The 24139-nt window shown below is 37.7% G+C and overlaps 3 protein-coding genes, 1 long non-coding RNA gene and 1 other non-coding gene across 5 annotated transcripts; 1 reads left to right on the top strand and 4 right to left on the bottom strand.

Moving 5' to 3' along the window:
- Positions 1 to 11068: 11068 nt before the first annotated feature.
- Positions 11069 to 13040, top strand: LOC133726180 (AP2/ERF and B3 domain-containing transcription factor ARF14-like). The gene is made up of 2 exons (XM_062153683.1): positions 11069 to 11254; positions 12027 to 13040. The coding sequence occupies exons 1-2, from the start codon at positions 11198 to 11200 to the stop codon at positions 12951 to 12953; spliced, it is 984 nt and encodes a 327-aa protein (XP_062009667.1). The 5' UTR covers positions 11069 to 11197; the 3' UTR covers positions 12954 to 13040.
- A 1409-nt stretch (positions 13041 to 14449) lies between these two features.
- LOC133726186 (uncharacterized) lies at positions 14450 to 17171 on the bottom strand. Its single transcript, XR_009854683.1, has 3 exons — positions 17006 to 17171; positions 15863 to 15973; positions 14450 to 14561 (listed from the first exon to the last, which is right to left on the bottom strand). It is a non-coding gene; the product is annotated as an uncharacterized LOC133726186 (long non-coding RNA).
- A 953-nt stretch (positions 17172 to 18124) lies between these two features.
- LOC133726178 (protein rough sheath 2 homolog) lies at positions 18125 to 19500 on the bottom strand. The gene has a single exon (XM_062153681.1). The coding sequence runs from the start codon at positions 19369 to 19371 to the stop codon at positions 18283 to 18285; it is 1089 nt and encodes a 362-aa protein (XP_062009665.1). The 5' UTR covers positions 19372 to 19500; the 3' UTR covers positions 18125 to 18282.
- Positions 19501 to 19933: 433 nt separating this feature from the next.
- On the bottom strand, positions 19934 to 21210 carry LOC133733163 (serpin-ZX-like). The gene is made up of 2 exons (XM_062160787.1): positions 21118 to 21210; positions 19934 to 21074 (listed from the first exon to the last, which is right to left on the bottom strand). The coding sequence occupies exons 1-2, from the start codon at positions 21208 to 21210 to the stop codon at positions 20382 to 20384; spliced, it is 786 nt and encodes a 261-aa protein (XP_062016771.1). The 3' UTR covers positions 19934 to 20381.
- Positions 21211 to 23353: 2143 nt separating this feature from the next.
- On the bottom strand, positions 23354 to 23424 carry TRNAG-CCC (transfer RNA glycine (anticodon CCC)). Its single transcript has one exon. It is a non-coding gene; the product is annotated as a tRNA-Gly (tRNA).
- Positions 23425 to 24139: the final 715 nt, after the last annotated feature.

The following is a 24139-nucleotide window of genomic DNA, read 5'->3' as shown; positions in this document are numbered from 1 at the left end:
TAGAATTGCCAGTTTTACATCATGTGTTACTGATTTTACATAATTACTTGTCTCAAAAGCTGTTAGTTCTTGGATGTGTGATTGAAAAGTACAAAAAAAAAAAAGAAAAAAAAAAAAGAGGGTGCCGGATAATCTGAATACAGGACTATTGCGATATCAAACAACCACTTACCCCAGCGAAAAGCTTGAACTTCAAACTGAATTAACCGCCAACATCATTGAGCAAACACTTAATTTTAAGATTTGACGTACGATACCATTTACGCAATAACGCAATTAATTAGATTTACGATCCACTTAAATCAGAAGAAGTCAAATGTATGCGGTTGCAGTGAAAATTCTTAACTGGTCAAACGTTCTCACACTCAGACGGATTCGGGGGGTGGGGGGGAGAGAGAGAAACTAGTAGTCTAAGATTGGCCTCAAAGTTGAATATTTAATTTCAATGATAGAAAACTACAAATCATGCCCATGGAGCATTGTTCTGCAAAGAACTACTATTAGTAACAATTTCTCATCTCTATTTACAGTTTTACACCACAATATTGTAGAATGGATGGATAGAAAGGGAGAGAGATCTAGCTAGCTAGATGATTAATGAATTAACTCACTGCATTGCTGCACAGAGAAGATATACTGTGGAAACCCTAAACCCTAAGCTCTCTAAACCCTTCAACTGAGCACCAGAAGGGACTCTTCAAATTAAATTAGAATTGCAGCACAGGAGCTAGTCATGCCAGCACAGGAGCATAACCACACATCTCCTGATGATGTAGAGCCTCCCTTTCTGTTGCCTAAGATACCCTCTCAGCTTTCTGCTTGAAACCTTCGACCTCTTGTTATCATTTGACGACGAAGACGACGACTCGGCTGCCATTCCTATAAGAGCTTCAACAATTCTACTGATTTCTACAAAGAAGGAGATCGACTTAATTAAACACTTCCGCAGTGGTGTTGTGTATGTTTGAATGGTGAGGTTGAGCCAAGAAGAAGAGCTTCATATAAATAGAGGGATTCAGCTGGTCAAGTGGTCCAAGCTAGCTCCAAAATCAATTAAGAAATATAGCTAACCGGCTATGGCCCGCAACCAACCCAACTCACATTCTGCAGGATTCCAAATCCATGCACATCATATTTTCCAATTTCCAAAATTCCAAATCAACCCCCCCAAAACCCTTTCTATCTATCTGACACGTCATCTTCATCTTTACCAACATTTATGCGGGCATCAACAACCTGGAAAATTGGTCGGCCATTCAACAAAAAACAGAAAAAGAAAACAGTCCTGGGAAAGATTATTAGTTTCGACGATTATGGCAGACTGAGATATTATATAAGTTGATGAAAAAGTTTCTGATGTTTCCTTGTCATGTCTTCTGAGTGCATGCTTCCATATCTTAAGTGAAAGAAAGTTCCAAGTGACCTAAAATTATGGGACAATCATTCTCCGAAATTCCTAAACATATATGTTTAACTGGCTTCAAGTAAGCTCGGGCTATCAACTTTGGGAAAATTCTATAGTACATACCAGTATCTCATACACACATTTACAAATGTGACAACAAATTTGTTGTTAGAGTAGTAATGTTGAGTCCTATTTTGTGTAATCTTAGTTCTAATAATAGTAATTACACCTCTTATGACATTGTTACAAGCTTTGTAACAACTTCGTTGTCAATGTTGTAATTTTTGTTTAACTATATGTAAATAGTGTAAATGAATATGATAACTTTTGTTCTCAATGTTGTAATTTTGATTCAAATAATTGTAATTTTTTGTTCAAATAGATGTAAAATGAGTGTATGAGATACTGGTATGTACCATAGCTTGTCTCTCAACTTTGTCTTTCACATTATATTCTCAATTTCTAATACACAATTAATAGGAGAATTTTTTGGTACCTTGGTGTTTGTCATACCCTTATTTTGTTAAATATTTTAGACCATTGGATTAGTAATATATCAAATGGTTCAAAATATTTAACAAATTAGTAACTTGTTTAGCCCTTCGCCTTTCCAATTTTGTTTTTTTTTCGTTAGTCTACATTACTAATTAATTTTATAAATTAATATTTGATTAATGATTGTTATCAATGGACAATTACACAATTGAAAATTACGTTTTTTCCTTATTAAAAACAAAAACCTTCTAACCTAAGCTCGCAAAATTAGTATTAGTTAAGTAGTCTTTATTACCAATTAATTATATCATTAGTAGTTTCCTTAACCAAATATAATTCTTTTTACATGCATTTTACGACAACCACAACAATTAGTGTAAAAATAGATAATATCTATTTTAAATGTAGTCAAATGAGAACCTACTTTAGGACTTATTTACTCAAATGAGAATCTACTTTACTCTAATGAGAACCTACTTTACTCTAACGAATACCTTATTTACTTTAAGGGCAAGTTCACCCGTTGGGTCACCATGTCACCCACAATTCACTACTTTTTAGTGTTAATTTCCTGCCCTGGGTCACGAGCACAGTGTATTTCGTGCCCTGGGTCACCCGGTACAGTGTTCTGGGTCACCATGGTGACCTGCACAGTGTATTGCGTGACCCAGATAATGAAAATATACACTAAAAAGCAATGAATAGTAGGTGACCCAACGGGTGAACTTGCTCTAATGAGGATTTTTTTTCTAATCACCACATGTGTCCTCAAAGTGGTTACATGAGTCCTCAGAGTGGTAAATATTATATAAAATAAAACATGTATAAGAAATGTTAATGCCCATAGCGTTACCCATCCTCATTTGTGTAATAAAGTTCTCCCTTGCGTAATTAAAGTAGTATATTGTGTAATGTCCATCATCGAATTAGTAATTACTTTTAATCGACGTAATTTACCACAAACTCCAACAATTGATGAAAAAATGATAAGTTTTGTTCTAATTATAGTAACTACTCCACCTACAACCTATGTACTAGTTTATGGATAATTTCACGGTAAATCTTTATGTTTTTATCATTAATGAAATAATTACTACAATGACTACACATTTTACCACAACAATTGATGTAAAAGCGGTAACTTTTGTCCTATTTATAGTAATTACTCAACCTAAACTAATGTACTAATTTATGGACAATTTAACAACTGCAACAACAAATTTGTTGTCAAAATGGTAAATCTTTATATTTTTATCATTAATGGAATAATTACTCAATGACTACATATTTTACCATAACTCACAACTAATGGTGTAAAAGCGGTAACTTTTATTCTGATTGTAGTAATTACTTCAAAAACTATACAATTTACAAGATTACCAACAATTTTACAATTCCGACAAATTTGTGTTGTGAACATGGTAAAATTAAAATTAGACCAAAAGATATGTAACAACTCAGTATTGTAAGAAGCTTCTCCACTTGATAATTAAGGTTTTCCATTTGATAAAAGTTGTCCAAATATGATATTTACATCTTTGACCACTCAATTACAATAACCACAACAATAAGTCGTAATTGTAGTTCAACTATGTGTAATTTATTATTTTGACAATACTTGTTACATGATTTTTAACAATGTTACATATCAAGAAAGAGTGTGTTGTTAATATGGTAAATTTTATTTTTAAAAATGACACATGTCGATATTTAATTGGGTAACATGTTGACCAGTTCAGTAGGTTTCCACTATATTAATTTACTAAAAGTAAAAAAAATAAAAAAATAAGGGTATGACATACATCAAGGTTCTCTAGACGACCCTCAATTAATATACTTCTTATCTAACTTATGAAGAATATTCACGAAATTGAATACTCATGATAATAATACTTGACAAAATATGTTATCATATTTAAATTATAGGAAAACGTTGGAAAAATTTGGAATGGTGTACTAAGAAAAATGCTTAACTAAAGGATCGTACGAATGTATGATAGAAAATAAATCAAAATTCAGCGAAACTGTTTTGAGTGCAGCTTTCATGTAGCTGTTGTTGAGAATATATACATCCAACATGAGAAAAATGAGATCTTACATGTGGGTTTATAAGATTTTGGGTCACTCCATCTATTGCCAATTAATTTAGATGTGAACTCCAGATTATTTTATCAGCTGTAAGTAATTTTTATTTGTAAGGAAACTGAAATTTAGAAAATCATATGGAACTGAAGTAATATATATTCCTCACCATCTGCTACCCCACTTTATATGTAGCTAGGTCATAAATGGTACAGATTGATTCATAATTAAGAGTACTACAAAGCTGCCACCTTAATTAGATTAATTAATTTCTATGTATAAGTAAATCTTCGAGCAGGATCTGTTGTCTAGTTCCCAATTACATGGGATGTCCACTGACTGGTGGAAATCACTAATAAAATGATGGAACAAACGAGTGGGGGACTGGGGGTACAGCACGGTAGTGCAAATTACTAAAGTACCGAAGCTCGGAACTCAAAGACTGCAATGGAGTCCGAATGACTTCTACAAAACCAAACAAATCTTAAACTAGTAATTGCGTGATTATTTGATTGTTTAGGTTATGATGGAACACAATCCCACATGTTTACTCTCGTGCTCCTCCCGTCTAACAATAAACCACTTTCTTTTCTTTTTTTGGGTCAAAGTATGATCATTCACTTGAAGTCATTAGAAATTAGAAAAAATTAGGTCAAAAAAAAAAAATTCTATTTAATTTTGTGGAGACTTTTTTTTTTTGGTCAATATTTGTGGAGACTTGAAGTATGAGAACTCTCTCTGACTTTGACCTTATTATAAAGTGTTTATTAGGTTTAAAGCTCAATTCTTACCCTCCTGCTTTTTATAATTGCGTTTTGGAAAAAAATTTCAAACCGAACCATTCTGTTTGATATTTTATATTTGATACAAAACCATACTAATCTAAACAATCTTTCACCCGTACCACATTGGTGCGTGATTTTTCAAATGTTTTGCATGCTGGAGTACTACAATAACTTTTTGGGTAAATCAAAAGATAAGTATATTTTGATTTGCGAGTGGATCTTTATATATATTATTCCTCTTAATTCGCATAGAGCTGATAACTTTACCAAGTACCAATTCTATTTCATTATCATCAGGTTAAAAAAACCTGATCTCATCAGGAAATTCTCAAACTAAGATTTTTCTATGCTTAGTTGCTGCTTCCAGGTAACTACCTACCAAAACTCCAAAAGGAACAGCATATTATGGAGGGCCTAGTACACCAATACAATATAATCATAAAGAAAAAGAAACCATAATCCAGAGAGAGGGTTTGATTGATTAAAGGAGACAAAAGTCCCTAATAAATCAATCCTTAAGTGACTACTCTCCATTGTCAAACTGGTCCAGCTTCTTGTCCCCAAGTGTTCATGGGATATTTTCTTGTTCAAAAAAATCGCAGAGAATGACATATACAGAACCATACATTTTTTATATACATTGTTGTAAAGCACAAAGAAGACAAGGGCAGCACGTGAAAACCTCGTGAGGGACATGGTTACTGCCTTCGAATTAACAAGCAACAAAGATTTTTGCTGAGTGTTGATCATTATCGGGGCCTTATGTCCAGTCCTTGTTCCTTGATTCATTAGGGTTCTAGCTGGTTGTATTATAAGAATAAGGGCAACATGGAAACAAAAGAGACGATGGATCAAATTTGTCTTGGTTAGATCAAAGATCTTTTTGTCTGCAAATTTTGATGTTCATCGTATTAAGTCGCATAATTATTCAATTTGGATAGATACAGAGATCTTCGACTAATTAAGATTTGGGTTTGTTGTTTAAGCATTCATTTAAGATGGAGTACAAAGTCAAGCTAGATTGTTTGCTTAAGCAAACATACTGCCAAAGAGAAGCTGAGAGGAAACTACCAAGATATATAACAACCTTTAACATGAAATAAGTTGTGGATTAATAGACACGATTGCAAATCATGTTTTGAAAGGCGTTTTTTTAAGAAGTTTCAAAGATAATCCAAATTTGCCACTAAGCATTATTGTGTATAAGGAAGACACATTCGAGGCTTCTGTGTAATTCGATCTTTTGACTTGAGACAAATAATATTTCAAAATATATGAAAACGATGAAGTTTTAATTAACAAAATAACATTTCTGTGAAGCTTATTAAGAAAGATATCGTGAGGTGGAATGAAAGATAGCTAAACATTTCACTACTAAAACAAAAAAAACAAAAACAAAAAAAAACTTTGTAAAAAAAAAATTACTCTCTTGACCCAATTTTCCATATATACATCATTTATTTGTTTACCTCTTTCTTGTTGTTGGAAATTAAAAGCCTTAAGAGGCAGGAACTAAAACACTAACATTGAAAACAGTAATATGAATATAACTGAAACCACAAAGCTTGAATAATAAAAGGATTGGATCAGTGTCAAGCATGAGTGATCCAACTTTGACACGATAAACACATTTAAAAGTATCTTCTCTCTAGCTAAAGTGGATGAGCGGATAAGAAGCATACAACCCTGAAGTGTTCTTCTTGAGTTCTTGGGGCCATTTGATGAATCAAAGTTTAGTGGAACTGATGTAGAGAAAGAAACCTAAAGGGGGTGTTGATTGATCATTCATATTGAAAATACTCGAAATAGTAATCGATTGGTTCTGAAACGAGCTAGAATGATCACAGATATTTTGAAGGCAGCCAAGTCCAGCAGATCCCAAATGTTTAATATCTGTTCGCAACAATCCACAAAGCCCAAACATGATGGTCTATCCTGTTATGCCAACTATCTCGCCTCAAGATTTTTAGACGTTACTGTCACATTACTCAGGCCAAATGCTTAGAAAATCTTGACATTCCTATCAGGCTTTTGCTTCAGTGAACTGTAACCTTTCAGTTGTGGCCAGACATTTCATAATTTGCAGATAACTGCAATAGAATGGACCTTATGACCCATAATAGATTGGACAAAATTTTGAGGCTGCCAAGTATCATGAATACTTGAGGCCCAATATAATTATATAAGATGATCAAAGGACTAATTGCCCAACATCCTTGCCTAGTCCTCTTTCTCAATATTTCAACGTTTTTTATAACCCACCCAGCCCAATTTCAGGTATGGCAAAAATGTTCCATGGAGTCAAATTTGAGTCAAATTTACGTATGTGAGGAAACTTAGGTATGAGGAGAGAGAGAGAGAGAGGATTTTTTAAATGAAAAATGATTGTTGGCTTCAATAAGGCCTAAAATTTGTGGTCTCAATTTTAGATGTCATGTTATATCATCTACACAAATAACACAATTCACCTATTTACCAAATCATGCTATGTTCTTGAAAAAAAAAAATTCATCTTATCCTTCTCAAAAATAAAAATTTATTTGATTTTATTTTCTTTTCATTTCACTCATGCTTAGATTTAAGTGGTTTTGACCCGTAGCCCAATTTTGACCTAAAACACTCCCACTCTCTCCACCAATAGATTAAAATTCTCACTCACCCAATTCAAAGATAAAATATCACTTTTAGGCTCAGATAAATTATAAATTACACATTGCCACTCCCACACTCTCTCTCTCTCTCTCTCTCGGCGTTCACTCACAGATCTCTCTAAGCGACGGCGAAGAGGTCCGAACTCTAACGTCGACGACCTTGACCTCTGCGTCCTCATTCTCCGATCTCCGTCCCACATTCGACGTCCGCCACGCCGACCTCTGCTCCTTCTACACCGGACTCTCCAGCTCCAGTGCCGATCGGCCTCTGATTCCCTATTCTGATTCTCTGCACGCCCACCACCACCTCAACCGGGTTTGGAGTCGGATCCTCCCCTATGGGGTTGTGATCTATCTTCATATTTAGAGGCTTTTGACAGTGAATTGAAGGCTACCTTTTTTCCGGTTCGCCAAACCTGCTTTATATATACCAAATTGTGTGAAGAACAATGTCTCATATCACCGTGGTTCTCATTATGATAATCTTCTGTTTTGAATTGTTTGATTTGTGAAAATTGGCTTGGTTGTTGTGTTTAGAGTGGATTTGAAGGATCTTAGCGTAATGGGTTTTGTTCCAATTGATGATGATTCGTGATCTACTTAATTCCAATTGTTCATGCTTGGCCTGTGATTTTATAGTTGATATTTTGGTTTGTTGTTGTATGATCAGAAATCGGAGGTTAGCTTTTTTTTGTTTTTTTTTTTGTGTCTGTGGAGGTTAGCTTGATATGCATGAAGCATGCCGTTCTGTAAATTTCAAGGTCAATAATGATGAGATTAATTTATATTATGTCCATGCCACTTTAATGCATGTCAGCAACGATACTAGTTTACCTCCACCTGGATTGTGATGCTTTGATTCTTTCATGTTGGTTATCTGTTTATTGCTTGTGTTTTGAGACTTTGATTATGGTCCATTTTGTTGTGTGTAAATCAATGAATTGGAGTTTGCTGAGAGTAATAAGTTGATTATATACAGATAGTTGACCGTCTGGTATGTATCTAATGATCAAATCAGATTGATATAGAAATTGACTTTAGATTCAACTTTTGTTCTCTGTTTCTTGATTTTTGTTCTGTCAAAGTGATTTAGGGGAATCAGTAGTGTTCCCCTGGTCAGCAGCTGACCATGGGGAATATGGTCACTCACCGTCTGATTGAAATCGGACGGTTGACAGCTAAGTGATGAAATCTGAGATGAGAGCTGTCAACCGTCCGATTTCAATCGGACGGTGAGTGACCATATTCCCCATGGTCAGCTGCTGACCAGGGGAACACGGCTGTTAGGGGAATTGCTAATGCCACAGTGTTCGTATTGTTAGTTATTTCTGAGAACATCTATATTTTTCAATGATTATTGACCCTCAATAGAAAATTTATTGGGGGGCAATAATATTATTACTAGGGGGCAATAATATGATTACTGGGTATTATTGGGGGGCAATAAATTCGGACGCCGGAATCCGGTGACCGGTCGCCGGAGTCCGGTGACTTCTCTCTCTAGGTGACAAAGAAGGAGAGGGCAAAAATGTCCCAAAAATAAATAAAAATAAATTAAAAATAATTAATTGGGTATTAGGGAAATGATCTCTTAGAGTGTTTGGGTAAATGGGTAATCTCTTAGAGTGTTTGTGTAAGTGGGCAATTTTTATCCTAAAATTGTGTAAATGGTCATTATCCTTAGATTTAAATAACAATTTTTTTCTCTTCAATCAAGAATAGAAAAGATTTCATGCAATTCGATCAATAGATTTGCATAATACATATATATGAATTCAAAGTTTGTTGAGTCCCTGCAATTCTGCAAATTATGAAAATATAATTTAAAAAAATACACATGCATATGAATATATATATATATATATATATATATATATATATATATATATATATAGATTTTATCCAGAGCGAGACCTCGATTTGAAATTTCAGAGCGAGGTTAGGGTTTAGGGTCACTTTTGGGTCTCATATCCACATCTCGACCGTTCAGTTTTTAGGTACTAATGTATAGATCATCTATGCAAAATTTCAGCAAAATTGATGATCTTTAAGGTATCTAACTCACTTAAACCAGTGGACGAACTGAATCTGTCAAATCTAAACCGTACTAGCTTTAAGACAGTTATCAATGCCTTAACGACCATCAATTTGGTTGAAATTTTGCAGAGATGATCTATACATTAGTAGCTAAAAACTGAACAGTCGAGATGTGAAAATGCGACAGAAAAGTTACCCTAAACCCTCATCTCGCTCTGGATAGGATCTATATATATATATATATTTGTGGTGTAAAAAGTTGTTTGTAAATAAATTTAATAAAATTCATTTGGTCATACGTATTTTTCAAATTTAATTTATTAATGCTATTTTTTTGGACAAAATTAATCAATATATAGAAAGACAAGTTAATGCATGTATTTTTTTTTTTTTTTTTTAGTGGAAGACGTCAATAGAACCAACACACACACCCATGCAATGTATCCCAGCATAGCCAGACTAATCACTGCACCGCAGACGCACGAACCATTGGGTGTTTTAACTAACCCATGTCCCTCAAATCTGCTGGTCACGAGATGGAGCTGGGATTCGAACTCTAGACCTGGGGGTTCCAGACTAGGCAGCTCGACCAACACACCACACCACGTGGTTAATTAATGCATGTATCTTGTCACCTCATTCAATATATTAATGCTATTTGGAAAGAAACATTATAGGAAAGAATGTAATTAAATGAAGAAAAAAATTGGTGAAAGAATCTATAGACATTTCCCTTAAATTAGTACATAATTAATTGTCGCTATTAACACGCAATATTTGTTTCATCACCTAATTAAATTCATTAATTCAACCCCCCCCCCCTCCAAATTTAAATGGAAATATAAAAAGATAAAGTTGGTGTTGCCAGATTCTAATGTGGCAAAATATATTATGTGGAATTGAAAATAAAATTTGTATTTGCTTAGGATTTGAGGTCACAAATCTTACACTTCATTGAGGCTCCTATCATTACCCTTTTAAAATACCCGGTTCAGACGAGGAGAGAGATGGTTTGGCATTCCCTAACTTTGGACCAAACCGGTGGATCTGATTCTGATTTTCTTTCATAGTATCTTGTTAAGTTTATAATTGTTTAACATCTTAATAAAGTACTAAAAATGCAATTTACAATTATAAGGTAAAAGTAGTAGAAACAGAAAGTAGCTATAAAGAAATCCTATGATATGAAATGATCCAAAGAGTGACCAAGGTCAACACATATATTTGTGACTCGATTTTCTTTCTGAAAATATGAGACGAACGAAATTGCAAATGCAATTTAAGAAATCTACCCCTGAACCTGGACAAGTAAATGTACATTTCACATTTCAACTATTCAGGTTCACAGCCACGTACATTCACATTCACTTTCCAAGTGCATGCACAGACAGATAAACCAGATCTGATAATGCCAAACTGGGGATAACCTGCCAATAAGCACTTTCACAACTACCAAGTTTGAACCTATGAAGCACCATCCCTTATGAACACAGCCAGGGACAACACGACACGCACGCAGCCTCCAATCGGAGCCAGACACGTTCAGCCTTGGAGATTTCAACCAATCCCATGCCTAGCTCGAGGAAAATCCTCTCTCCTCCTCCCCTTATGTAAATGATTCACACAGCAATAAATAACTAGCACCTGCAAAGTTTTGCAAAACAGATCATATCAGATACTGCGAGATAAGGTTTTGGGCAGAGAAAAGAGAAAAGGAAAAGCCTAGAAACTAAAATAGATTAATGGCCCCGGAGACGGGAAAAGCAGGCAACTTGACAAAGGATCAGATATCAGATCAGGTAAGGCATGAGCAGAAACATTTTCAGGGGGGATGCACCTTCATAAAACAAAGCATAGTCCTTGTGTGTATGTCATCCATCATCCTAGACTGTTCACCGTTTTCCTAAAAAGTTAAAATATATCGATTTTTGCCTTCAGATTCTTGTAAGTCTTCCTCAAAATTAATTTTTTTGATAATTTGTTTTTCTGTTGCTTGTTCTTATAGTGGTTTTGATATATGGTCAGTCTCTCTTTTATACTTTTTTTTTTCGTTAATTACGATAGAGTGAGTTTAATAGATAATATTCTCTCATTAGAGTAAAATGTTTAGATTTTGTAATAAAAGAGAAAAGTTTGTTAAAACATGTTTACAGAAAATTCATAATATATACACGTGATTTGAAATGATCGTAATTCATCGGTTCTATATTCATTATAAATAATGATAAACATTTCGCACCCTAAAAGTATTTGGCTTTTCATAGCATTTACTTACGAAAACCATAAACATAATATTTCGTCCACGTACATGGTGAATCCTATCAATTTTTTTCTTTTTCCCTCCAACTTGCTCAAGTGGGTCTCATAGAGTCATACGGATCCCACGACTATAATAACAACAGACACTTCTCCCATCTTCTATGCGCAAATTGATTCCAAAATCTCTGAATCTAAACCAATACCCAAACAGCCTTGAGCCTTCTCATATGTAATTCTGTATCATAAAACCCACAAAAAGCATTTAAGCAGTTCCATTCCTCCTAACCCTTTTTGCATTATCTCAACTTACAGGTTAAGATATCCATGGATTTGATGAGCAGTTTCAATGAGAATGCAAGCGATTCAAATTCTAAGTTACCTTCTTCACGGTACAAAGGAGTAGTCCCGCAGCCTAATGGCCGTTGGGGAGCGCAGATATACGAGAAGCACCAGAGAGTATGGTTGGGAACGTTCAATGGAGAAGAAGAAGCTGCCAAGGCATACGACATTGCTTCACAAAGGTTCCGAGGCCTCGACGCCATCACGAACTTCAAGCAATCCTCATGGAGTGCCACCATAGATGATCAGGAAGATGAGGCTTTCTTCTTGCAGTCACATTCCAAGGCCGAGATCGTTGACATGCTTCGAAAACACTCCTACACCAATGAGCTAGAGCTGTTCAAGCAGCACAAGAATGGTGGCAAGAGAATAAAGTACCGTAACATTGATTTGATGGACATTCATATTCAGAAGGAATGGCTGTTCGAGAAGGTGCTAACACCAAGCGATGTGGGGAGGCTAAACCGGTTTGTCATACCGAAACAACAAGCCGAGAAGCATTTTCCGTTGATGGATTCTGAAGCTAAGGGAGCGTTGCTAAATTTTGAGGATGATTTGGGGAATGTGTGGAGGTTTAGGTATTGTTTTTGGAGTAGCAGTCAGAGTTATGTGTTGACAAAAGGGTGGACTCGGTTTGTGAAGGAGAAGAAGCTGAAAGGGGGTGATGTAATTAGGTTTTATGGATCAAGTATGAGAGAGGATAAGAAGTTGTTCATAGAGTGTGGGCCAAGAAACATCGACGACGAGGTTTCGGGTTTTCCGGAGAGGACTATTACGGTCGATGAGCCGTTAATGGCGCCGGGTCGAGATCACGATGGAGTGGTAAGGTTGTTTGGAGTTAACATTGTTGATAGCAACATTTTAGACAATAGCACATATAATTGCTCTCAATATATGTAACAATGGTCAACGTGGCATATAGAACAAGTTGTATTGAGGTAATATTTTTTTCTTTTTCTTTGTTTTATTAAAAAGATTGAGAAATCCTCATCCGGTCATCCCATCCTCTATAATATCATGATAATATGATATGGCTCCAAGCTGTGTTGCAGTGTTGCCTTGTTAGAGCAAGTTCACCCGTTGGGTCACCAGGTCACCTACTATTCACTGCTTTTTAGTGTATATTTTCATTCTCTGGGTCACTAAATACACTGTGCCCGTGACCCAGGGCACGAAATACACTGTGCAGGTCACCATGGTGACCCAGAACACTGTACAGGGTGACCCAGGGCACGAAATACACTGTGCCCGTGACCCAGAGGGTGAAATTAACACTAAAAAGTAATGAATAGTGGGTGACTTGGTGACCCAACGGGTGAACTTGCTCTTATCTTCCTATTTTTGCAAGAGACAAATATAATAACATATATACATTTCGAACATTTCAAACAAACAAAATACAATGTATCGCTAGATATCTCAATATATTATGCTGTCAAACTATCAATTCATCTCGTTATCACTCCCACTACAACAAAAGAGATCTTTTGCGACGGTACAAAAACGTCGCAAATAATACAAAATCCGTCGCAAAAGCTTTTTTGCGACGGATAACAAAGCGTCGGCAAAAAACGCGTAGCAAATACTCTAGAGGCATTTGCGACGTTTGGCTTTCGTCGTAATAAAGTTATTGCGACGGATTTGCGACGTACGTTGTCCGTCGTAAAAAGTGGTGTCGGATATCATAATTTTTTTGCTACACTATGTTGCGACATTTTTTCCCGTCGCAAAAAATTACTTTTACGACGTTTGGTTGGTGTCGTAAAAAGTCATATTTTATCTGACATTTTTTATGACGTTTAGTTAGCGTCGTAAAAAGTAATATTTTATCTAATTTTTTTTTTACGACGTTTAGTTAGCGTCGTAAAATGTCATATTTCATCTGACATCTTTTTACGACATTTGGTGTTTCTGACGTAAAAAGTCATATTTTACCTGAATTCATTTCACACATTCATCAAATGTCGCATGTAAAATTGTACACATACTATGATCTATTTTTAATCGTCGCTAATATCATTTGTGACATCTTTCATGTCATATGGTATGTATTTACGCAATTGAATTATTATTAAAAACAAACAACCATTGATTCATAACACATTTTTCTAGTCATACATATTCAAATAGTCAAATGCAATAACAATGAAAATCTTTAAATATCTAATGAGTACAGAGTAGCATATGAATTGATGGAATTATCTTGATCACATCCTTTTGCATAACCCAATAATAGGCCACCCCTGACCTGAATGAACAAGAGTGAAAAAAAAAATATTCATTAAAGTCATGAAATTAATGGTTCAAATTCTATTATAAGAATGTATTTTATTGCACACCTTGTTCTTTTATGTTGAAGTTGACAAAGACATTTGTTGCAAACCCTCTTTGTTTTATAAAAAACAGAATTATAAAGTACTCTATCTAATTTGGCGCATATCTTAGTACCTGGATCCTGATTATTTGTCCAAGTGAAAGTGCTTTCCTTTGATGGTGCTTCCTTCAGCCCTGCATTAATAATAAAATTTTCAAATTATAAGTAAGAATCATTTAAATGTAGAGATCGTCCTACTCTGTCATTTGCAGTCAAAATGCAACTGAAATCTCCTAATACTATAGTTGGATACACACAGAAGCAATAAACAATACAAAATTGTATAAACCTAGTATCCATAAACAGACTAATCACCTTTCAAAAAAAAAAAAAAAAACAGACTAATCATAATGATCAATATGATATATATTCACACCTCACTCTTTGAGTCACCACATGAATTTGTCAAAATTCCCCTCTTCCATGCATACTGTTGCAAGTCTTAACCAAACTAGGAAGTTTGGAACTTTTTTTTTTTTTTTTTGCATCAAAAAATAACTTTGCAGAAGTATTTGATAGAAGTCCCATATAAAAGGTATACAAGTTTGCAGCATTGAAGCCTCAAAGAAACATATCTTCGACATTTTAACTAAGAAAAGAGTGACAGACACACCTTTCACATTAACTATACAAAGATATAAGCTCCTGTGAATAATTAAGTTGAGGAAACTCACTAGAAGAATCAAACAATGAAAGGACAAGAACATACAAAATGAATTGATTGAAAAGGTTCACAGGTCACTTTTCTTGCCATTAGGCTATCTCGTGTTAGGCTCTTTCCTCAATAAGCAAGTATTCAAGTTCATATATGAGTAAATAGCAAGTATTCATGTTCCCATATGCTTACAAACATTCAAGTACTCAAGTCAGTTCCTAGATGAGTAAAGAGAGAGACTTCAAGTTCCTATATGCTTACAAACATTCAAGTATTCAAGTCAGTTCCTAGAGTAAATAGCAACTTAGAAAACAAAACAAAAAATTAATGCATTCCATACTAAAACTGAGAGTGTCATAACTACACTACTCACTGGACTCATGAAACACATTAACATTTAGCTTACATTTGCAGAACAATAATTCTGAAATCATAACATATGGGGAAAAATAAATGACTTTGCAATGTACAAGAATTGAGGTAGTTCAGCGATCACTATGTGTTGGACGCATACATAAACTTACAAGTAAATATATATATATATATATATATATATATATATATATATATACAAGAACCAAGTACCTTGAAATAACACTATACATATACAAGCATAACCAAGCATGCGATCTCCAAAATTAAAATGAAAGAGAGAAAGAGGAAGCATACATTCATGATTCATTAAATACAAACTTCTTTTTGGGGAGTCAAAAATATAGTGCAATTGGTACCTCCTTGAAAAATGATTACATCCAACCATGCAAACAAGTTCCAGATTACCTCAGTACGATGTCTGTTCAGAAGAGGTTGAAAATCCAGTGCAATGCTTCAATTCTAGTAGCCTCCCATTCACTAGATAGAAAGTGTCCTTAGCTCTCTGTTCAAACAAATCTGGAATGAGCTGGGGGTTAATGATGGTATGAATTAATCCATTAGGAATTATACCACTCAGAGAAAAGCATTATGGACTGTTAAAGAGACCTCAGAAGCATATAAATGCAGCAAATACCAATTCCTTATAATTAAAACAAGGGTCAAATTAATACCAACAACTATCTTCAGCTTCAATTAAAGAAGTAGATATAAAATACAGGAAAAAAAAAATCCTAACAACCATATATACATGAACCCCCTATTAGCTAGAGTATTAGGTGCAGGTCTTATATGTAGCCATATTTTACAGTCCAGCTAATCCATATTTCTTAAATTGTAAAGCAAACTCATATCTGCATCTAATAAATGTTAGTGATTCTCTACGATCTTTGAGACTCTGTTATAGCAAGAAAGAAATTGCAAGCTTTTAAATATTAATGTGCAGGTAACTAATGGACTACACAACACTTTTAAGTTCATCCAAAGAAACAGGACTCTAAAATTGAGTGAGAACAGGGGTTTCAATATATGGGATTTCGGTTCTACAGAAAACAACTTTTTAAAAATTGAACAGCTATGCCTTTCAAATGTACATTCATGGAAAATCACAGACAACCCAGAATTTTAAACAAGAAAACAGGTCATGGAAAATCCACCAAAGCAATCTCTATCCAATACCAAAGACAAATAACAATATACTTGACAACATACCCACAAATCAAAGTTCCCGTTCTTGGGTTTTCTTTAATCACTTAACAGAGGCAATATGAATTTTCAAACTTTCTTCCAATTGCTGTAGTTTTTGCAGCAATGACAAGGATAGGGAAACTTGATGTTTACAACTAATGCCTTCATGAAATTAAAACTAACTTTCTCGCATTCAATTTCAGAAGCACAAAATGGGTGGGTTCACACATACAAGGTCACTACAAATTGCAATTGGGAATTTACAATAGCTAAACCCTAATCAATTCACAGTAGATAAATCACAAAAGGAAGACTCACCCAGTTCATAGAAAACAAAAAAAGCGATACTTTGAATGACCTTACCTGATAGAGACGAAGAGAATGATTTCGATTGAATGATCTTGCTTGATTCTGCAGTCGTGATAGCAACAAAGTATTGCTAAGAACTAGCTTTGAGCGAGCGAGCGAGAGGGAGGGAGGGAGAGGGAGAGTCTTGCCGTACGTCTAGCTATTGGAGACGTGATAGGAACTGACTTCATCTCGTATGCAGTTTTTTTTTTTTTTTTGGTTGTTAAATACGACGTATTTCACAATGTGTCGCAAACCCTCTTTGTTTTATGCCTATTTACGACAATTTGTGCGACGGCACTTAATAAGGGACGCAAATATATTGGCGCCAACTTTGGGTGCTTAATTCCGCCTAAAATTAAAGACATTTGCGACGGCCGCGCCTCCTGTCGCAAATAAGGTGTCACAAATAATGCTTTTTTTTGTAGTGTCCCTCAGCTCTTCTACCTCAAATAGTTTAGTTGCTATAAGAACAGTCTGAAGATTGGGCATTGGAGTTGGACTAACAGTACAAACTCAGGCGCACACGAAATTTTTTGAAGGGCAACACCGCAATGACCTCTCAGATTTCCAGTCGGCCCAAAAGATTAATGGCGCGTGTTCTGAAAAATGGCGCGTGGGGATGTCGGGGTAGTAGATGTAGATAAGTAGATGGTTTCCCAAACACCAAGGTGGAGTGACTAGTGAGTAGTCTGTGTCAAAGCGTTGGCATTATGCATAAAGCGTAAGCCTCTGTAGCATCTCAGATTTTGCTTTAGTAATTTCGGCCACTCATCAGATTAATGCAGACACTAGGCCAATACCCTAGTTTGAAGTTCAAGGTAAGAGACGTTTAAACTAGAAGCTAAATCCATCTCCATCCCTTTACAAGTAACGAAACAGATTTGACACAACATAATAGAAGTAACAAGAGCCGGTCTCCTTTTCCTTCGAGAGCTGATTCACACACTAGGATTGGTAATTTTCGACACGACTTGGTAACCTACTAGAACGATACGAAACTAGCGAGTGATTTTGCCGAATTGGAATAACCCGAATCCGATAAAGGATTAGAATTGACACAACACAAACACAAACACAAACACAAACACAAGTTAAAAAATCACAAATCGCCACCCACATACACAACCAAAATCCCAAATCAAACACTATGCATCCAATGCTTGAATCACAAAGAACAGATTGAAGAGACAATAGAACACATCCCTATGATGAGATCCCATCTCTAACAAAGTACTCAAAATGCAGGGAACAAAGCATGATTTGGTCACACACACTAGTTCGTTTAATTTTTAACTGGTGAAGCCATGACAGGCATGATTATTATGGCCATGACCCCCAATTTGATCCACAAGCTTAGCAAGCCTGACATGCTTACTGCACCAAGCTTCCACCAGCTTGGCCTCCTTGCTCTCCGCCTCTCTCTGCAAAACGCTCATTTGCTCTCTGTAATCGCTCTCAATCCGACCCATAAACGCCATCTCTTCTTCCCTCAACGCCCTTATCTTGGCTTCGATCTCCTCCATCGCCTCCCTCCTCTTCCTCGCCTTCTCCGACTCCAGCTGCTGCTCCAGCCTGCTCAGCCGCCACGTGGCTTCCTTCTTGTGCTGCACCCAGCTCTGCCTCCCCTCCTCCACCTCCTTGCACCACTGCACCAGCGTACCCATCTGCACCCGGGTCGGGTCCGGGTCGTAACCCGGATCCGACGGCGAGAGCGACAGGCTCACCGAAGAAGAAGGCGTCGTGGAGGACGTGGACGACGCCGCGGAAGGCGGGTTCATCCACGGCGGCAGAACGGAAGGCGTCGCGGCGGCCGACCCGAGCGAGAGAAGCGGGTCGGGTTCGGACATCATGCCGTAGAGCTTGGGCTGGACGTACTTCTCAGCAAACGTCTCCAAAATGTGGTCGTACGGCCCCTGCGCGGCCCTCTCCGGCGAGGAGATCCCGGCGGCGACCGGAATACTCCCCTCCGGGGGCTGAGTCGACGAGGAGGACGCGGCGGTGGAGGCTTGGGAGGCGGCGGCGGAGCCGGGCTTGTGCTTGGTGAGCTGTTGTTTGAGCTGCTTTTCGCGGAAGACCTCCCACCACTTGCCGAGGCGCTTGGGGGTGCGGCCGGGGAGCTCGGCGGCGATCTTCTTCCACTTGTTGCCGTACTTGGCCTGAAGCTCGATGACCAAGGACTGCTCCTCCGGGGAGAGGGAGCCCTTCTTGAGGCCGGGCCTCAGATAATTCTTCCAGCGCTCGAGGCAGGATTTCGGGTCGCGGTTGATGGGCTGGGCCATGCGCTGGGAGACGAGGGCCCATTCTTTGGGGCCATACTGCTTCACGTAGGCGCGGAGGAGGGCGTCTTCTTCGGGTTGCCAGCGCTGCCGCTCCTTCATTTCGGCACCATACTTGGTGGCTGTGGGACGAGAGGACGACGACCCCGCGAGAGAGAGAGAGAGGTGGGTTTGGTTTTCTGTTGGGATTTGAGAGAGGGGATGACGCGGGACAGAGGAATTGGCGTGTGAGGCTTTGGAGGTGCAGAGTGGTGGGGGCAGGGTGAAGATAGCGTGAGGGAGTCGGATACTTTTACTGTGGGGTAGAAAATAATGATGACGGCTGAAAATGTAAAACCTACAGGCCAATTGGACGTAATGGTAAATAAATAGTGTTCAGTGGATCACGGATTCAGGGCAGGTCATTAGTATTTATTGATTACAGGCAAGCAAGGCCGGTCTTTAATTTAAACAACGGAACGGAATTCTGATTAGCCTTTTTTTTATTTATTTTCTTGGTAAGCTCTTTCCTTAACTTCGGTTGTATTGTCGTAAGTAATGCCTTTGCTTTTATTGTCATTTTGACACAAAATTCTAGAAGAAAAAAAAATTAAAACATGTGCACTCGAACTAAGTAAATCACAGATACTTGATAATCGAGAATACATACCAGTGAAATAGAAAATGGAAAACCTACGCAAAAGCTAATCAAACTTGCTTGAAGAGCAATCAAGCAACTAGATTGCAGAACCAAACAATAGAAAATATATAGCATATATATATATTCTAACAAAATAATAATAATCATCAGCCAGCAAGCGGATTGAGCACTTGCCCCATGAACAACACAGTTCCACCACCTTGTCTGATGAGAAGCATGAATGGGTGATCGGCCACAAAGTCTTGTATCTCTTGAGGCGGCGGAGCAGAAGCCCCGGCCAACCCATATGGCAACAGTAGCAGCTGCCGCAGTTGTGCCATCTTCATTAACCTCAATTACGGCTTGATGGAGTATATTCGTGTTGGCACCAACACCCCCCAGCCCTAGTTTCTCCAAAACACCGGATGCTTCAAACCTATAAGAGATCTTGAACTTTGGGATCAATAAGCGACCCGCTCGAACGATATTCCATTTAAGATGACGATCTAAAAATCCAGACTCCGAACGTACAAACCCTCTCGACCAGAGCCGGCAGCCCATCTCTTGCATCAGGAAGAAGCAAGTGCATAGAGAAACATCGATGGTCCTTGTAATCACTACTTCCTTTGTAAGCAAGATTCAAGACTTTAAAGCCGTCAAAGGCGCTTATGGAGTGGCAACCACCAAAACAGCTAGTCATGTAAGGTACTCCATAAACTGAGTTTCCATTCAAAAGGTGAAACGCACCGTTTCTTGTCCGAGATGCATTGAAGTAGTCACGACACCAAGAAGCTTTGAAGTACAAGGTGTTTGCAAGGATGACATACGTGTTGGGGGTGACTGAGTTTGGAGGAAGAATCTCAGGGATAAGGCCGTTGGTTTCCTGATTGACCCAGGAATTCACCTCGATTCTTACACCATCGGGGTTGGATTTAAAATCTGCTTGCTTTAGGGCTGCTTTGTAATAATTGCACACCACCTGTACGTACGATTCATCGAGCTGGTGAGATCGGTCCACCCAGAGACCATTGGCCAAGTTCAGACATGGCCCACCAGCGGCGGATGCATCGGCCAGAACGGAAGTGAGGAGATTGTAGGCCAGGAAGTTGAGGTACGTGGTTGCTGGAATTGGATTTGAGGACAGAAACAAACTGATGCAGTTTGGGGCCGTTTGCCTCCGCCGCGGCTACAAGGCTTAGGACCATGTGGATAGATATGGGCGAGTACACCATGTTCTTCTCCTTGAAATCGGTTCGAAGTAGATGCTTCGTTATCTCAAGTCCAACGTCGGTTTGGTTGCTGATGGCTTGTTGGAGATCCATAGTCGTTGTAGGTGGGACGCAGGGTTAATTATTAGGGTTCAAGATGACGTTGTTTTCTCTGATTAAAGTTTATGATTTTATTCTTTGCTCTCTTGGAGGTATTTATAGAAAACGATCGAATCAGAATAGGAAACACAATATTTGTTTTTCCAACATATCTCTTTAAGAATTTCAAGATCAAAGGTCTTCAGATTTATAAGAACAAAAGCCTCTGTAATCTTAATCATCAATAGGGAATAGAGAAAAATTCAGTCACCGTCCCCAAACTATGCTGCCAAGGCCAATTTGATACCCGAACTCTCAAAAGTATCAATGTGATACCCAAAGACCTAAATTGGCATCAACGTGATACTTCCGTCCAAAATCTCAAACCGCTCCGTTTGTCTGCTGACGTGGCAAACACGTGGATCCTATATGGAAGGGTAGAATAGTCTTTTACTACTAAGTAATTAAAAAAAAAAACAGAATGGAGCACAAAGCTCCATCTCTCTCTCCTCTCTCTTTCTCTCTTGGTTCTGGTTTTTCTGGGTTTTGATGGCTTTGGAGGCTATCAGTCTCTCGCTCTCTCTCCTTCTCTCGACCCCTGTCTCATCTCTCTCACCAACCTCATCCTTGATTTCTTCGCTATCCACCATGCCTTTATATCCGTAGCAGCTATTGGTACTCCTCCACAACCAGTCGATTCGGACACCAACATCGACGACGACGATGCCACCGCAGCCGTCGATTTAGAAGACGACGAGGATCACCATCCCCAAAACGACGCCGTTGTTTCCCACTGGAGGAGGCGGCGGAGATAAGATCGAAGACGACGGAGCAAGGTTCTAATCGATCTGTTTGGGCTTTACTTTCTGGGTTTTCAATCGAAGAGCCTCAAACTCTTGATTGCTCTCTTCCTCAAGCAGCAAAGTAGAAACTCTTGGTTAATATTCTGGTTCATTGCCGTCATCCCTGTGGCTTTGGTGTTCACAGACGAACTCCGGTGACAGAGAACAGAAGTCCGAAAGCTTCTCGGGTTCTTCGGTCTATTTTCCGACTCCGGCCACGGCTGCAAGCGAGACCGGTGGCAGTAGCTTCGTCTTGGCGAGGTGAAGAAGCCTGTGGTATCTTTGTGTCCATCCATCAACTTGAAAGAGAGAATCAAATGGGAGAAGTTTCTGAGTTTTCTGGTCATGTTATGTGTTTTCCGGCAACTGTTGACGATAAATAAGGTATTGGTGTTCCTCTATTTGTCGAGCTCTACATGATTGTGCCATCAATTTTCAGTTTTTATTATGATTGGACGAATTGGAATTTTGGGGATTTTGAGGCTACTGTGTGTGTTCGAAGTTTGATGTGGTGTATTGATCAATTGATGTTCTTTAGTTAATTTCTGATCATAAAGAAACCTCTTAGTACGATTTTGGTTGTTGGTTAAACCTGAATTCAAGAATGATAAGAATTGGATGATCGGAAGGATAAACTGTGTTACTCAGGGGTCTAAGAACTATAGCTGCTTTGGATTGTTTTTTGTATTCATACTTGTTTGTTGGATTGAGAACTGCAACTATGGAGCTTTGATTTGAGAACTGTAGAAGTGGGATGATTCCTCCAGATTTGGGTCATCTCTGTTTCAGCATAGAAGATCAGCTTTGCTCTTGTTGATATGAAGGACGAGGATAAGATGTTTGGTTTAATTGTTTATAACATGAAGTCTTAGGAACCAGAATGATGAGAATTTGCAGAGTTGGATATTGAGAGATTACTCTGTATGGATTGTTAAATTAGTGGAATGGAATTGATTTTTTATGTTGTTAAAAAAAAAAAAAAAAAGGAAGAAGAAGAAGAAATGAAAAGAAAGAAAAAAAATTAAAACAGGGGTAAATTGGTCATTTCACATTTTTTTGGGACCCACGTGCTTGCCACGTCAGCAAACAGACGGAGCCGTTAGAAATTTTTGACGGAAGTATCACGTTGATGCCAATTTAGGTCTTTGGGTATCACATTGATACTTTTGAGAGTTCGGGTATCAAATTGGCCTTGGCAGCATAGTATGGGGACGGTGACTGAATTTTTCTCTAGGGAATATGATTGCCAAAAAACAAAAATAAAAAAATAAATCAAAAGGGATTACAGCAACAGGAAAAGAAATTGCTAAGGAAAATGCGCATCCAGGGAATCGAACCCTGGTCAGTACCGTGGGAGGGTACTATGATACCACTACACCAGATGCGCTCGTTTGTTAACAATGCTCATCTTTAGAGCTATTTCTTGTGTCAAAATACATGATATAAATTGATCAAAAACAAATCGTTAACTTTGTTTCATGGTGCTCTAGTTACATTATGGAATATACTAACTCGTATTAGATCGTTTTAGTTGTTTCTTTCTTTTTGTCATAAAAAAAAAAAACTCGTATTAGATCGATTTGGACACATCTGTACAAATTTTTATTTTATCACACGCATCATGCTCACTTTTAATAAGAATGTTAAATTTTTCACTTAGTTTTTTTAATCTTGAAATATCTACTTATGGAGATGAATTTGAGTTTATGCAGTTCCTATGTTCATGATTTATCTCAACACGAGCTAGCCCAGTGAGACCACCCTGAAAGTTCGCAGGTATCCAACCATTAGGTCTCGTGATGATCTAGACTCTCTGAAAGCTAACACATTCAACAGCGTCACATGTGTCCCGCAATGTTATGCTAGAACTTAGATATAAATTTCACTCAAATTAAGTGGCTTGTCATCCCTACCAACCCTCATTATTGGCCTCTCTAGTTCTCTTTCATGAAATTGTAACGTGATACCTGTTTTTCCGGTACATTTGAGTCCTGCAAGGCTCCACGGGCCAATGGGATAGGCTCCACTCTTTGACTTCTTTACTTTTAGTAGACTTTTGGTTGGCTACCTCCATGGCTGCTTAGGCTTAGCCACTCGTTTCC

The sequence above is a fragment of the Rosa rugosa genome, chromosome 1, assembly GCF_958449725.1.
Source record: "Rosa rugosa chromosome 1, drRosRugo1.1, whole genome shotgun sequence".
Classification (NCBI taxonomy): domain Eukaryota; kingdom Viridiplantae; phylum Streptophyta; class Magnoliopsida; order Rosales; family Rosaceae; genus Rosa; species Rosa rugosa.
The sequence above is the reverse complement of the archived record's forward strand: the minus strand, read 5'-3'. Positions and strand labels throughout refer to the sequence as shown.

Bases quoted from the DNA above. Each gene is read 5' to 3' on its own strand.
- LOC133726178 (XM_062153681.1), bottom strand. From the start codon at position 19,371: ATGAAGGAGCGGCAGCGCTGGCAACCCGAAGAAGACGCCCTCCTCCGC.
- LOC133733163 (XM_062160787.1), bottom strand. From the start codon at position 21,210: ATGGATCTCCAACAAGCCATCAGCAACCAAACCGACGTTGGACTTGAG. The intron at 21,075-21,117 runs GTGTACTCGCCC...TAAGCCTTGTAG, and splicing joins ATTTCAAGGAGAAGAACATG to CCGCGGCGGAGGCAAACGGC.
- LOC133726180 (XM_062153683.1), top strand. From the start codon at position 11,198: ATGGCCCCGGAGACGGGAAAAGCAGGCAACTTGACAAAGGATCAGATA. The intron at 11,255-12,026 runs GTAAGGCATGAG...CTCAACTTACAG, and splicing joins AGGATCAGATATCAGATCAG to GTTAAGATATCCATGGATTT.